The 17323-nt window shown below is 33.5% G+C and overlaps 1 protein-coding gene across 1 annotated transcript; it reads right to left on the bottom strand.

Annotated features, from left to right (window-relative positions):
• Positions 1-579: 579 nt before the first annotated feature.
• Positions 580-3737, bottom strand: LOC132306742 (cyclin-dependent kinase inhibitor 5-like). Its single transcript, XM_059804287.1, has 3 exons — positions 3147-3737; positions 1239-1442; positions 580-1117 (listed from the first exon to the last, which is right to left on the bottom strand). Exons 1-3 carry the CDS (start codon positions 3608-3610, stop codon positions 1048-1050), a joined length of 738 nt encoding a protein of 245 aa, XP_059660270.1. The 5' UTR covers positions 3611-3737; the 3' UTR covers positions 580-1047.
• Between the last annotated feature and the right edge of the window lie 13586 nt (positions 3738-17323).

Below are 17323 nucleotides of genomic sequence, written 5' to 3'. Positions count from 1 at the left end.
CATGTTAACCTGTTTATCAAAACAAGACATTTAATACTCAATACAAATATTTAAGTAAAAATCATAAGACATAATCAAGGTTTCCGTAAATTGAATTCGGCATCCCTAAATTTCCACTATCCAAAAACAAAAATGGACTTTAAAAATTTTGAAATGAAGAAATCTTTATAAAATATTGTAATATCAACTAATGAAAATGAATTAAAAGAGAACTAAAAAAAAGTATATTGTAACACTTTTACATGAAAATAAAGAAATCCTGTCTAAAAAAGGAAAATAAACATGCCAATTGACAATATGAAAGAATCTCACATGTACAAATAAAAATAAAAAATCTCTATGAGACAACTGTTGACTATCCTAAATGTTTATATGCAAGAATGATTGCGTTGGTCATTGTCTTAGAGAAGAAGACTTGGCTGTTAAACCAAAGGCTGGTCCCCATGGCCAAGCCAGTGCAGTTTTGGTCTCAATACACAGACCCCCACCACAACCCTACCTCTTCTAGTTCTCACAAATGGTCAAAAATTATGTCAGAAAAAATATTAGCATATATTTACAAACTCAGAAACATCACCATCAACACAAAGCAAGGAAATAAATGTTCCATTTCCATTTCTTCATCGCAATAAATGCAAAAACACAGGAAGAGACGAACACAAGAAAACAGAGAAGTCACCTTTGCTAGAGGAGGATACAAAGTTCAATTTCTACAAATATGGACAAGAAAGAAATTTTCAGTAAGCACAGGAAAAGGAAATCAAGGGATTCAATTTATCACTGCCAAATTACATTGATGAAACCATCATAGCCCTAAATATTATACTTTTCCCCCAATCTCCTATTAATGGGTTAGTGTGTAATACTTTGGCTCTGTTATGTTACAGATCATTAGATTACACATCTTTGGCAACTCCTGTTTCTTTTTACATGGATCAATAGAGGTTGGTGGAAATGAGCGATGCTCGCTAGTCCCACTTACCGAGCTTCAAAATCCTCGACTTTTGAGATCGGTGAATAAGAAACTCACAACAATGCAAATACTGCTTATAGATCCACTCTCACCCATTCGTAACGTCCAGGGAGGGGCGAATCATTCACGAAATCAAAGTTGTACCTGCGCCGAATTAGAGAATGTGAGGCTTCATTACTCAATTGGTGCATGATAATTAATCTAGTAGAGATAAAAGAGAAGGAAATAGTCTTAGTTAACAAGTAGAAAGACAGAAGCAATATACTTTTCAGAAAAAAGTCTCTGATGCTGCTGCTCTGCAAAGGCGAAGAAATCCTCTATCTCTCGTGTTGTTGGGATGTTTCTCTGTAAAGCATCCCGATTTCTACGATTGACTGTACTCGAACTTTTCGGCCTCGTAGTAGAACCGGGCGTACCAATGGTGTCAGAATCCCTCATCAAGCTACAAGGCGTGCTTTCCCTGGTGCTCCTGTTAACAATGCTATATTAGTCAAATTATGCCATTGTATGAGTAAAACTTATCGGCAAAATGATCACACTTTACATATATAACACCTCTGAGGCACTCGAAGAAACTTGGCTTCTCCTCAGTCATCCAGGAGGAATTTATAAATAAGTGTGGCAAAAGAAACTCAAATCCTAAGGTACTAACATTTTATCCAGAACCAGAATGATTTTGGCAGAAAAGAGCAGTACAACGGGCATGAGATGCTATTTGCCACTAACAAATAGCCCCAAAACAGAGTATCCCACATACTTTTTCAGTCTGCCATGGACCATATAATTATCTTAATATATATAATATATATTTACATATATATCTGGCTTAGTACTGGTTACTTTTGATAGTAAAAGGACTAGTTATTTTCACGTTTCCTGCAATATGAATACAATGAAAAGTATTTATGGCTAAATCAAATTTGAAAATGACCTCTGAGGAAGCAAAAGTTGATTATCATTACTTATAATCATAATTAAGAAAGCAACATTGAGATGCTAACACTTTCATACAATCTTCAGAAATACAGTATCATAATAGAACCAAGATTTTTTCATATTATTTTTTATGGTACACTCGAAGAAAATAAGAGCATTAAAGCAACTTCCTTGATAGAGAAAACAACTTGCACCATAAATAGCTTTGCTGGGCCTATGTTGCAGAACAAGATTGTTCATTTCATTAAAGAAACCTCTCAACAGTCACAAACATCTGTATCCTTTTTCTCTTATACAGTACTCAATACCCATGTTTCCGACCCAACATAATACAAGAGATGAAAAGTCAGCATGCAGACACTAACCTAAATACGACAGGCTTTCAAAGAAAATGTTTTTTTTTTTTTTTTTTTTTTTTTTTTTTTTTTTTTTTTTTTTTTAAATAATACTAAGTTTAATTTCAGAACACACAAAGAAAGACATGGTTCAGAAAAAATTATAACTGAAGGATTTTTTTTTTTATTTTTAAATAAAAGAATAAAAACGTAAATATTGTAGTAATTCTTCTTAGTAAGTGCCATAAAAGAAAACCGCACAGTAGGAGGCAGGAAAAAAATATATATATCTCAAGTTGCAAGAATGAACCCCAAAAAAGAAAAGAGCTGAAAACTATCATAAAGCTATCATCCCATTAAATGAACAGATTCAAAGTAATAAAGTGAAAAAAAAAAAATTATGTACTAAGTACCCAATATGACTAACCAATAAAATAATTATCATTTTCATAATGAAAAACTTCAATATGATGTATATTTTTTCCTATGAGAAAAGTGGTACCCACAGGGCCAACGCAAAAGGCAAAGAAAAGAAGCTCTTTTCTAAAATGTGAATATAAAAGCTTTCATCAAAGAGTTCTTTAAGACAAAAGCCATAAGAAAAATAAAAAATACATGAAACCCCCAAAAATAAGACCTCGTTTTAAAAAAAAATAAATGAGTGAAAGGAACCCAAATTAAATTGAGCTCCCTCCGCCATTTCCCTTTCTTTTTCCCACTCTTTCTCGAGAACCAAACGTAGTGTATTAACTCTCTCCACCCCTTCCAGAACAGGGAAAGAAAAAAACTAACCAAAAAAATAATAATAATCAGAAACCCCTCTGTATATATAATCAGTATACACATAATTACAATGAACCATGAAAACCCAGAAAAGAAATTAAGAGATAAAGCAAATATACCTCTCTCTGCCTTCAAAGTCCAAATTGTTCTCTCCAAATGAAGCCTCAATTCCCCAATCATTGTTTTCCTCTGTCTCATGTTCTTTGCAAAACCCATCTTCCTTCTTGGAACAAGTAACCGAGACCGACCCAACAGAACCCGAGTTCACCGAACTCAGCCTCAACCTCGAGCTCACCCGAGGCTTCGAGAGATAATCAGATTTAGGGTTCTCTTTCCAACTCTCCTGCGCCGATTGTTGCCGTTGGTTCTTGTCGGTGGTCTTGTTGATCAACGGAGGCTTCTCGAGCCTTCGACTTCGGAGCTCAAGATAGGACGATTCTGGGTTCGGTGGTGGTGTGGTGGTCGATTGGAGTCTCTGCAAAGCTAGGGTTTTGGCTCTGGTTCGAACGCCGAGAGAGGACTGTGAGACCTCCATCACTGCAACGTCGGTTGTCATTTTAGCTTTTCTCATGTATTTCCCCATTTTTTGTAGCTCTCTGTTTCTTCACCTGTGTGTTTCTGTGAAAACTAGAGTTTCAATAAGAGAGAAAACAGAGTGTTTTAGAGAGAGAGAGAGAGGGGGGGTGGGGAATGGAAAGATGGGGTAATTTGTAAATGTTGAAGTTAGGGTTGGTCCCGTTGGGTTTTAAGGGAACAAACAGTACTTTCATTATCTCCTCACAAAATATCAAATATATCGGGACAGTTATATATTTGGTCTTTTTTTTTTAATAAGTAAAAGTGAAGAGCAAATTTATGTGTTTTAATTAACCAAAATAAAATTTAAGCTGCTTCTTTTAATTATTAGCTGAGTAACCAAATAGGCCTTGAGTGACCGCGGTTTGTAGGAATGACAATGGGACGGTTTGTGGTGAACACATCATTCTTATTTTCATTCTCATTTATGTTTAGAATAGATGCATTTATTTCAACTCTAAAATAATTTATTAAATGGGGTGGGTGGGTGAATTTTGTAGAAATTTTTTCATAATTTTAATACGAATCTAACGAAAATAAATAATAAAACAAAATTTTAATTATTATCATAAATTTTTTTTTTTTCTTCTTATGCAGATAAAACCAAGATTCAATTTTTCAATTGAAACTCAAGACTAAAATTACTGTTGGAACATCAAAATAATATATAGTAGTTCTCAAATAAGAATAATTTTAAAAAATATTTAGTGATTGAAAAAGAATAAATTATGATTTGCTTAACGTATGTCTAATATTATTGAATATGACATAAAGTATAAGGACAAAATTGTAATTTATCAAAATAAACGGGCAAGGCGGGGTGTCCTTTTCCTATCCCCGCGCTATAATTAGGTTTTCAATTCTAACTCACATCCCCGCCCTAAGACCATTTAACCTCCCCATAATCGTTCTAAACGGGGCAGGGTGGGGTGAGTACCCAACGAGGCCTGATATTTTGTCATTTCTACGTTTGGGGTTGCTTTTCAATTGCTTAAAAGTATTTTTATTTTAAAAAATTTTGCTTTTTTATTTTTTAAAAAGACGGTCTCAACTGTTTTTTTAGAAAGCAACTATTATCAAATATGGTAATATTATATTAAAAAACATTATGGTAAAATTAGCAATACAAGTATTTAAAAAATATTATTATCAAACAATTTTTAAAATAATTTAATTATAAAAAATACTCATTTTAATGTTACCAAACACCTAACATGTTTTCACCAATCACAATTTTTTTTGACAACTTTAGTGACAAGAGCACTTCTTTTATTCTAACGGCACACCAAACGGGCTACTATTTAGGTACGTTTATCTAATTTGATAAATTATCATGAGTCAAAAACCTAATATAGAAAATAGTAAATTTGAATTTTTACCAGAGCTATTTGATGTCTAATTATCTTTTTATTTTTATTTTTGTTGATGATGGCTGTCTCAAATTTGTTAAAACTTAAAAGGCCTTTTTATTCACCATTCAATACATGCAGTTTCTCTGTGTTACATGAAAATGACAATTAAAAAAATAAAAATAAATAAATAAATAAAGAGTAATCCTTGATTGTTATGTAAAATTCTTGTCATTGTGTTTTCAGTTGTCTAATTATCTAAATCTATTTTTTTATCACTAAATATATTTTAAAATGAGTTTTCAAATTAGAAACAATTCTTAGCCATCTATATATATCATGCAGAGAATATGAAACGGCTTCCTTTTATGAGTAAAAACATAAAAAATAAGGCCACTTTTGTCTATTAACCTTTTTTTAGCTGTTTATGTTTGGAGAGTTTTTTTCTTTTCATTTCCCCCCCTTAGTTTATTTAAATTTTTTTCTTTTGTTTTTGTCATTGGCAAAAAAATTATCACACAGCATTCACACACTCATTTTGCTCATTTAGAGATTAAAATTTTTACCATCTACTTTTAAAAAGTAAATGCGATAAACACTATGTCACAAAGTCGTTGATATTTATTTTTTATTTTTTATTTTTGAAGTCAAACCATGCATGATCTATTTGATTAATTACCATAAATAAAATAAAATAAATGGGAAATGAACCTGAAAAGATATAGACTATAGTAATGCATAAATAGATAAATCTTATCAAATATAAGTAATCAAATGATTGCTTACTCTTTAATGTCACTATAGTCTTTTATTTTATCAAAGCATACATCATACTTTGACAGCCTTTCCTTTTAATTTTTAATCTTTTGTTGAAGACAAAGAAGCCATTGGAAAGTTACCTAAATTAAATTGAATGGAGAGAAAAGTAATTAAGTAATTTCAGCTTTACTGGTTTGCATTATTTTAGCAAATTAAGAATTGAAACCAATCAAAGTCACTTTTTCTTTTCAATCATACCCCTATTCCAAATGTCAATTGTGCATCCCACATTACAATATTTTCACTTATTTTATTAGAGGATAATTAATGGTGAGACTTCTACCCAGCTTTCTGTTCCAAGTCATTGGATTCCCTCCACTCACTCAATTCTTCTTCAGCATGCTTTTTATTCTTCTCTCTCCAGTCTCCACACACACACACACACACACACACACACAAATGTTTGAAGTTTGAAAAGTGAATCAAGTGGGCCATTTTGAAGAAGTAGAGGGGGGATAAGTAGCAAATATATAAATGATATTTGATGTTTGAAAAGTTAATGAAGTGGGCCATTTTTAATTTTTGAAGAAGTAGATGGGGGGTAAGTGCAAATCTATAAATGCCTTAGTGCCTTGACTCAACTCCTGTGTAAACTTTTGGTTTCTAATTAACAAAAAGTCTTTATTACTCGTGAGGGGTTGGAGTCTTCAAAGGATCATATGGACGTTTGTAGAGGGAAAAAAACAAAAAAGGAAAAAAAATAAAAATAAAAAAAATAAAGAAAAGTAACATTTACTTATTTTAAATATATATATATATAGAGAGAGAGAGAGAGAAAAAGGAAGGTGGTCAATTTAGATTTCAATACTTTTATCAATAAGTAGGAACAAGAAGAGAACTAAAATTTAAAAATAAACCAAGTAAGCTTAAGATTTTTATATCTCAAATATGAAAGGATGAAATTTGATAATGACATTCTTTGTTGTTTACCTTCTTTTTTTTTTTTTTTATAGTCGGAGTCATTTTATAGCAATGACACCTCCTTAGTTTGGTAAAGTTAATAAAGACACTTCCAACCATCATCTACCACATTTGACACATGATGAATGGTGCGTGCGTTTTGTTTCAATGTACAAAGTAAAATGTTTCATCAGAATCTTCTATTTTCTTAAGGTAATTCTTCCATTCACCCTCCATTTTGGGTTTGTAGTGTCCACGAGAGTTGCATGGCGACGACTTTCTTAGTGATGCTGGCAATTAGGGGTATAGGGCCAGAGAGGATTGGGGATTTGGTAGTGGTAGGGTTTGTGGAAGAGGCCGTGGAATGAATAGCAGAGCAATGGTGGCTTATTAGGGTTCGGATTTGAGATGGGAAAGAGAATAAGAGGGTGGGGAGAGAGAGAAATTGAATTTCTCATATGGTTGATATTTATTTTTATATCGAAGAATTCTGATTTTTTACAATTTTAATTAATAAAATATTAAAAAGCAATCTCAATTTTTAACATTTTTTTAAGAATTGTTCCGATCCAATTTTTGATCGAGGTATCATTGTTAAAAATGAATTAAGTTGTATTTAGCTGTCAAGAAGACAAAACCACAATTGTAATTTACACATAGAGATTTGAAACTATAAATTTGTTCCTACTTAAAATTTATTTATTGGTTGGTTACATGGTAAATTGCCTTTAAAATACAAACAGGCCGGTTGAAATTATGTGGACACCAATTCTGAAATTTTATTGTGTCCTTAAATATGTAATTCAAAAAGTGGTATGTAATAGGAAGAGTCTTATCACATTTATAGAGTGTCAGAAGTGGTAAACTCTATGGAAGATGTACACGCATGGATTTTCATTCTCTTCACCAGGTATACAAACTTTAGGACTTCTAGAGACACATTCACAAGAGACATGAATTTCATTCCTACCCTCATTTTAGAAAAAGGTACGCCTTTCTAGGACACCTAATCCCATTTACAAAAAAACACGACTTGGAATCTTATTATCAATCCCAATGACGTCTTCAGTTAAAAATAGGAGTATTTTTAGGGGTGGCCAATCCTAATCCAGTTCGTTTCTAACTAATTGAAAAATAATTTTGAATTTGTTATTAATTTGTAGAATAATAGATTGGATCAGATCAAATTTGTAAAATTACGAATAAGATATGTGGATTGAAATGTTTCCTTTCCGTGTACTCTATTTCACCCAACCGATAAAATTATGCTCCTACGGGGTTTTCTAATTATGGGGCATCTTAAAACCCATATATCAGGAGCTTTCTAATTATGGGGCATCTTAAAACCCATATATCGGCACCCTTCATCTTCATCTTTACAAGAGAAGCATCAACAACTATTCATCTCCATCTTCCTATTTCTTGCATTTGAAGAACCACGACTTACAGGAATTTTGAAATATGGAATTCTTTATAGCCACTTTTTTCCCTTCCAACTTGCATATCTCATAATTCATTGATCAATCTAGAGTTAGGATTTCTGAATCAATCATTATTTATCCATATATTTTACATAATATTGTCAATATCCTATTCTTGTTGCCATGGATATAGACTTTATGCAAAAATTTCTATTTCGATACCTATTGACGGAACACACCGGAATGAAGTGAGAGAGTGAACAAGATCAATATCCATTGGAATTGCATTTGAAAGCATAAAAAAATAAATAAATAAATAAATAAAAAGTGATTTTTGGGGCCGTTAACCCAAAGAAAACATATCAGATCTTTTTCAAAAATTCAATTAAGAAGAAAAGGGATGCCAAAATCTGAAAAGAAAGTAGAGGGTTGTGCAAAGGAGTGAGAGAAAATTTGAAAAAATTGAAAATTTGAGGATGTAGGAGTGAGAGAGGAAGCAGAGGAGTCAAAGAGCGCCACGGCCCGGAAAAATTATGAATGTAGGGAGAAAGTTTGGTCAAAGAAAACTAATAGTTTAGTGCCCGTGGAAATAGGTTTTTTATCGATATAAACTTATCGTCAAAAATATCATTTTTCTTTTATAAATAGTCAAATATTATTTATTTTTTAACCATACTTCAATAGATAAAATTTTAATTTATCAACATTAATTCATATATTTAAATGATCATTAATTAATACATTCGTAGAGTTCATTAAATGATTATTAACTAATTAAATTAATTTATATATTCTTTTGCTTGACTATATATATATATATATATAAATCTATTTTAACAATCCAATCCGTGATTTGACCAGTGAGTTACGGATTCATTTTTTTTAGTCTGCCACCTATTTGTGAGTGTAGTAATCCAATCCGATTCACACAGATAGAATCGAATTCACAAATTATTTGCCCACTCCTATGTATTTCTATAATTAAGGCCAAGGAAGTATTTTATTCATGGCAATATTCTCAGTAAGGTCAATGAAATAGGCCTAATGGTACCTGAATAAGCTCTCAGTAAAACCTATTGTTGGCAACTTGAAAACTTTCCAAAATAAATAAATTTAAAGCCTATAGGAAATTCTAACTCCATAGAAAAATTTTACATGGACATCGTCCAAGTAACAAGATAAATTTAATAAGATAATATAGGTGTTGGGAATTTTAACTCTCTCTAACTAGTTTTGATATCATATAAATGAAATTACATCCGAGTGCACGACGTCATCATATTATCAATCACACATATTTTGGAGATGCAATCATACATCATACAAACAATTTATACATAACACTTAAAATAGTTCATCAATCTCTTGAACTACGTCTATTAGAGAACTTTCACTATTATGAATCAAGAAAGAGAATGTATAATTATATTTTTATTATTATAAATTAAGAAAGATAATATATAACCATAGATGCGCAACACTACTCATCATCTTTTGAGATTACATCTCTGCACATAAAAACTCCTCACAATTTAGGCTGGTCCATTTCACTTGCCGCTACTAATAGAATTACACATATTCTCTTCTTCTCGCAACACTAACCCTTTCAACAAAAGAGCATTTGGCGTAATGATATAATCTCCCTATCTTTAAAAAGGAGGAGATGGATTCGAACCTGGATGTAGACAAAATGATGTGTGTGTTTGCTTTATCATTGAAAATACCCTTTCAAATGTGCTTTAATAATTTATTTTATTCAACTTCAACTTGCACCAGTACAACTTCTCATGTTACTAATGGGCCAATGGCCTAATAGTATTAGCCTTTTCCCTCTCAAAGGGACGTAAGGAGTTTAAGTTTTAGAAGAAATAAGTGTATATGAATACTGAAACAAGTGTGCATGAATACTAACAAAGAAAAAAAACACTTCTCGTGTTTCAATTAATACTTTAAATTTTTATCGTATGCATGAGTCTACTCTTGCTTGATCTAAGAAACGTGTTCTAATATTTTTAGAAAACTTTTAATATAAATTATGAGACTCTTTGTTTATAATTTTTTAGCTATAAAGGAGAACTTTTATAGAAATTTAAGAGTTTTTTAAAAGCGAAAAATAGCCTATAAAGACTTTTTGTGTTTGTTTCTTTTAATTAAATCACACTTTCACATAAGTAGTACTCACTTTGTTCCATATTAGTTGTCTACTCAAAAATTTTGACTAAATATCACTTTTTATTTTTGAGTCATTTGAGATTATTTTTAATTATATGCATTTTATATACTTATACACTACCTTTGTACCATATTAGATGTCCACTTCAAAAATTTTGACTCACAAAAATTGTGAATCAAAGTTTTCTATTTTTGTGAGTCAAAATTTTTTAACTAAACATCTAATTTGTTGTCATCTCTCTCCTTGCTCTATATTTTTATTTATTATTTTGCGTTGGCTTGTTTGATCGAGTTATAATTATCACAAAATCAAATTAAATATAAAAAAAAAACAAGCAAGAAAATAAAACTAGATTTATTATCCCTTTTAAAATGAGACTTTAGCTATTAATAAACCCTAACCCTGGCATATTAAATCGTTTTCCTTTAATGTTTTTTTTAACCCACTATCAATAATAAATTTTAAAACAAACTAATCTAATCAAATGGGTATCACTTCTCACATTACCCGATTCAACTTATATCCTAAAATAGCTAAATACTACTTGAGTATCATTAGCTTTGGAAAACAATTATTTATTGATTATTTTAATCATATATTTTCCCCTAAATTCTGGCTTTCCGTACGTTTAAAAGCACACTAACCCATGCTTTGTATTTTTGTATTGACAAACATCAGCCTCTATTAACTTCTCTTTTTTCTTTGCTTACCCCAATAAAAAAAAAGGAATCTTTTCATCCCAAAATTTCCCGCCAAAAACCTGCCGTCTAATTCATTGGTCTAAATGGACCTACACCTATACCTACATGGGTACTAATATATGGAGTGTATATATATATATATATATGTATATATGCACACACACACACACTTACTAGAGAGCACCACTATAGTACAACTCAGCATATGCTAATTGCCTATTCGCTTCTTGTACTCATCTCATCCAATACAAGGTTGGGCCATCCATGGGGCACCATTAAGACCAACCACTAGCTAGGCCCACTACAGTATATAAGGATTATCCTGACTTCAAATTGATAGATAGAATCCACATTTAAGTTTCTTGTTATAAGGGATGCCTATTCGCTTCCTCTACCCATCATCCAATACAAGGCTTGGCCATCCATGGGGCACCATTAAGACCAACCACTAGCTAGGCCCACTACAGTATATAAGGATTATCCTGACTTCAAATTGATAGATAGAATCCACATTTAAGTTTCTTGTTATAAGGGATACATATAAGGTTGAAAATTGAAATGGGTATTATATGAGTTAGGTGTTAGCTCTAATTGCGAAGCACCTAATTTATTAAAGATGGTATCACAGAGTTAGATCTAATCATTAATCCGATATCACAAGTCTTGTCCCATAACCAACAGGCCAGTAACCTAGCGATATCAGACCCGTACTTCTCAAAAGGAGGTTAGGGGTTCAAGTCTCAGTAGAAGTCAAGAGTTTGTGTGCATTGTCCGGTGTTGAAATTCTCTGCTATTATAATATCTCTACATATATAGTGAATCTCTTCTCATCCGTGGATGTAACCCTGATTTTAGGTGAACCACGTATGTATCTTGTGTTGTGGTTTGAATTGTTGTTTTCTTTTGCTTCCGCTGTGTCCCAACAACTGGTATCAGAGCCAAAGGTGAAAGAGATCTAGAAAACATAAGAAGGCTCAACATGTGCTACAACGGGCTTCAGTTGTAGGTGGAGTCAATCGGTTTGGTTACATGGCATGGAGTTTGAGTAGTCAAGGTGGAGCCTTGGGGTTTGACTGATTGAGCAACGTATAGTGAGGGGATAATCCGAGATCTAAACACATTGATGTACGATACCATTGAATCAGAGATGCGTTGAACAATAAGTTACTTGAACTTGAGAAGGTTCACACTGATGATAATGGTTCTGATATGTTGACAAAGACCCTACCAAGAGAGAAGCTTGAAGTTTGTTGTTCGATCACCGGAATGGCGATTCCCTCCATATAGTCGAAAATGGGGAGATTTGTTGGGTTTATTTCCTTCTATATGGAGGAAAGCCTAAGTGGGTTTTATTAAAGCCCAAAGCCCAGCTCTTTAGGGTAAATAACCCTAAGGAAGTCAGAATAAAAGAGGGAGAGAGATCAGCCGTAGTTTTTAGAAAAAAAGAAGAAAAACGCAGGTTTTTCCATTCTGCCTAGATTTCATCAAACGTCCGATCCCGCTTCGTCCGTGGTCCAATCGAGCTAAAATTTGGAGGAGAGGTTCATGACTCAATGAGTTAAAATCTGAACGGTGGAAATCGGATTTTGAGCTCAGGAACAGTGATTTGTGTCCGTGAACAGTAACCGGGTTTTGGTATTTTTCTCTCCAATTCTCTTTGTTTTTGCCAAGATTGTTGCTATCTTGATGAAATGCTTTGTAGCCTCTAATTGCGATTAGAAAAGACTTTTTGTACCCATTATTTGGTTGATAGTGGAGATTTTAACTGGATTAGGTCTCGTGGTTTTTGTTCCTCACATTAGGGAAATTTTCCATGTAAAAAATTGCTTGGGTTCTTGTGGCTTGGTGTGATTGTCTTTTTTCCTATTATTTTCAGCACATATAAAAGTAAAGATATATTATATTTGCTTGCATATAGGGAGAATAATTATTCCGCTATATTTGTTTATTGTTATTTCTTCCAACAAAGTAGTATCAGAGCTTCAGGTTAACAGATTGCCAGATTGGCAGTTTGAGTTATGGAAGCAAATACGAGTAGAATGATTAATCTCAATGGTTCAAACTATCACATATGGAAAAGAAAAATGGAGGATTTTCTTTATGTGAAAGATTATTACCTACCGGTGTTTAGTGCTGAAAAACCAAAAAAAAAAGTCTGATGTGGAATGGACTTTGTTATATCGACAGGTGTGTGGGTATATGAGGTAATGGGTAGATAATAATGTTTTGAACCATATTAGTGGAGAGACAAATGCACGTTCTCTATGGAGTAAGCTTGAACAACTATATGCTAGAAAGACTGGAAAAAATAAATAGTTTTTAATTAAGCAGATACCAGGACGGGATTCATTTATCTGATCACCTGAATACATTCCAAGGAATTATTAATTAGGTGGCTGGAATATGTATTAAGTTTGATGATGAGATACAAGGGTTATGGTTGCTTGGTTCATTACCGGACTCGTGGGAGACGCTCAGAACTTCATTGTCTAACTCCGCTCCAGAAGGTGTAATCACAATGGATATGACCAAGAGTTGTTTGCTAAATGAAGAGATGAGAAGAAAAACACAGGGATCCTCTTCATAGTCAGAGATCTTGGTTACAGAAAAGAGGGAGAAAAGTAAGAACAGAGGTCCGAAGAACAGAGATAACAACAGAAACAAGTCCAACAAGTTTGAAAATGTTGAGTGTTATTGTGGGAAAAAGGGACACATCAAGAAATATTGCAGGCAATTGAAGAAAGAAAACAAGAATGAGAAAGGGAAGGGAATGAAGAATGGAGATGACAAAGATGGTGATGACAGAGTTGCTACCACCACTCCTGCAGACTTCCTTATTGTTTATGATGATGAGACGATAAATGTTGCATACAATGAGACCAGTTGGGTGATTGATAGTGGTGCCTCCCTTCGGCATATCTGAGGGCCCCGATCCAAGAAAAACGACTATGGAGGGCCCTCATTCCTCCATCAACCCTGCCTATGATGCCGAGCAAGGCTTCGCGTTCATCCAAAGCTCTCTTCTTAAGAGCCAGCCACGTTGACCGTTCGTCATCCAGCAAGCGCTGGAGATTTTCTTTTTCTGCCTTCAGAGCTTCTCACTCGATTAGCATGACGTCTTTCTCAGTTTGAAGAACGTTTTTCTCATCTTGAAGGGAGCCTGCGTCCTTCTTCAAAACGTCCCTTTCTTTCTCAACATTGTTCAGTTACACCATCAGTTCGGCGTTCTTGGTGCTGATGATTTTATTTTCCTTATTGGCCGCATCAAGTACACTAGCAAGCCTATGCGCTCGGGCATTCGATGACTCGACATGCTTCTGCATCGTCATCATCTCGAATAAAGTCTACAAACAAATGTGTGAGTACCAACTATAAAAAAAAAATAAAAAAAAAAAGAAGAAGTCTTGTCCCACATCAAATCCATTTATCCCCTTGAAATTTCAATTTTTAAAAGGATAAGCATTTAATAATAATAATAATATCAAAAATAATTGTCAACGTTCTATAAAAGATGATCTTTCTTCTTTCTTCTAGAAAGGTTGTTCTTTGATTTAATAATCGTGTTAAGTTTGTATATTGAATTAATGACTTTGCACTCTTTTATTTTTTTTAAACAAAACCTAGTTACTAATTGTGATAGACCGGGTGTTTTGTAGTTTAACTAAAAAAAATTAAGTTATTAAGTGGTGCTAACATCTAACCCATATATACCCAATCACTTTTTCATTCAGGTCCGATATGGGACAAGACCCTCTAAGATTCTCCCTCACCTGGACTCGTAACGCCATTGTTACGGTCAAACCACTCTACATACCCGACCAAACCGGGGACCTCCCGTGTGGACGCTTGGCATGATGCCAGGCTAAGGACTAGGTCTGACTTTGATACTAACTATATTGAGCCGGGTGTTTCGTGGTCCATTAAGGGACAAAAACCTTCTAACATTCTCCCTCACCTGAATTCGCAACGCCATCGTTACGGTCAGACCACCCTTGCTTACCTGGCCTGGACCCGGGCACCTCTTAGGTGGGTGTTTGGCTTGACATCATACTAAAGACTAGGTCTGAGTCTGATACTAACTGTAATGAGCCAGGTGTTTCGCGGTCCGACCCAAAAGCTTAAGTTATTATAAGGTGGTGTTCGCCCGACCCATATATACCCAATCATTTTCTTATTCGGATTTTATTCGGATTTGATGTGGGACAAGATTTCTCTATCACTAATCCATTTGAAATTCCTTAGTAAATAAAGACACAATTCAATGGATATAGTTTGTTTGTTTTTTTTTTTTTTTTTTTTTTTTTTTTTTTTTTTTTGTATAATAAAAAAATGGATATGGTAAAATCTCACATGCATTTTAAGAAAATGTAAAACCCGTATAGCTAAAATTATGTGATGTGTATAGAACGAATCCCAGTAGAATAGGTCTAAATTGAGCGTATCAAACCTCAAGAACCGTGTTGGTAAATTGTTAAGCAATTAAGAACATTTCTGGTTTAATTCGAGAAAGTGATTTTGATTTGTGTTTTTCTACTTTTAATTGCAATGAAATTAAAAACTAAAAATAACTAAGTAAGAATAGGTATCAAAAGAGAAGGCCTAAGGAATTGATTTCGCCACTAACCACGTAACAATGGTTAATTATATTAAAATTGGGGAAATTCATTACATGTATAATTATGCATCATATGGTTACAAGCTCACCATGATTTAATTAAGTAGATATATAAATGTGTATGTATATATATATATAGTTATATATAATAATAATAATAAAGTATAAGCATAACTCATCTTCGTTTGGCGCAAATTATTTACCTAATTATTCTAAACTAAGGTGTAGTACAACTTGTCTTCCTTAAGCATGGACTATTAAGACACTTGCTTATATATTCAATGAAAACCATTGCATGATCATTACCTTCGTAATCACATAAAATAAAAGTAATTTGGTTTTAATTAAAATAAAATCAATTCTAAGACAAGAATATGATTTTATTAAAACTGATTATAAACATTAAATCACAATTACATAGTACAAGTAAGTCAATTATCTCTAATAATGCAATCACAATATACATAACCAGAAAAGTTCCCCAATTGATATGGTGAATGCCATCTAGCTCCATGGACTGCAAATCTAATCGAAATTACCTTCTTCAAGCTTCAACGATTGAAGAATGCTCGTCGCCCAGTCTCTCTCTCTTGTATGTTATCTCTCTTCAATAGTCAAATATTAGCCAAAATCAAGCCCTAAACTCTTCGTGCTCCAATTTTTGATGGAAGTCTGGCACAAGTAGGATTATAAGAGAGAAAAATTATGAAATCCCGCATCTACCAGGAGTCTGGGGGCTCGAGCCCCTTAAGTGGGCGCTCGAGCGCCCTTCTTGAGAACTCAATCTCCTAAGATTGGATATTCATATACTTCTGTCTATTATTTGCCTTAAGTGGGGGCTCTTTTCCCCATAATGGAGGCTCGATCCCCCATTCTAGAAATTATGTTCAAGCTAGTCCTAACTTGCCCCTTAGGGAGCCGGTTCACTACTTGATCTCTGGGAACATCATCAAAGGTCCAGATTAGATAGAATTGACCGCTTTTGAAGGTCAATAACTGAAAATAACCAAAACCAAGAAAATTGTGTAAGTATTACTATATAAGTATTACTAAAGAACTATTATATGCAACTTGAAGGGTTTAAATATGTAACATTCAACGCTTATCAATAGATAGTGTTAATTTAATAAAAAATATCTTAGGGAGCCTTAATTACTAAAATATAAACACTCAAAAATAACTCATAAAAAAATAGTGTAGGCAAAAATAATTACAAATATGTCAATCATGAACACATGGAGACCAAATATGTCATGTGGGGTAAACCATGGCCAAGGAACACCCTCTCTATGAATTTAACCTCAGGCATGTACCTACGTGGAAACTCACCCCTAGAAAGTAGATCTTGAATGTCATACAAAGCCAACGAAACCTATAACCGTTGAAGTACAGTTCCAGTTTAGTGATGTCGAATCAGGGAAACTGATGAAGAAAAACTCTTACTATGAGTCTATGACGACACCCCTCTCTTGATGTGTATTCGGGTGTGTGAGAGGTATTGGTTGGGTGGTTGAGCTTTGAGGTACTCCTAAAAGAGAATGATTCCAAGCCATGCCTTCGTGCAGAGGATCACTCTTGGGTCTGTGTAGATGAAGGAGAAAGTTATGTTCCCCATTAGAAAGTGCAATGAGAGTCAAAGAGCGCGCATTAAATAAGTAATTCTTTTGATAGGATGTGTATTAATTGCCCGATCCATTTCCATTACCACCATCCAGAGAGCATGACAGCCTTCCTCTGGTTAC

The sequence above is a fragment of the Cornus florida genome, unplaced genomic scaffold, assembly GCF_030987335.1.
Source record: "Cornus florida cultivar Cherokee Brave unplaced genomic scaffold, ASM3098733v1 CherokeeBrave_3.0.0_Hap2_Chr05, whole genome shotgun sequence".
In the NCBI taxonomy this organism is placed as follows: Eukaryota; Viridiplantae; Streptophyta; class Magnoliopsida; order Cornales; family Cornaceae; genus Cornus; species Cornus florida.
Note: the sequence above shows the minus strand (reverse complement) of the source record. Positions and strands in the feature narration are given on the sequence as shown.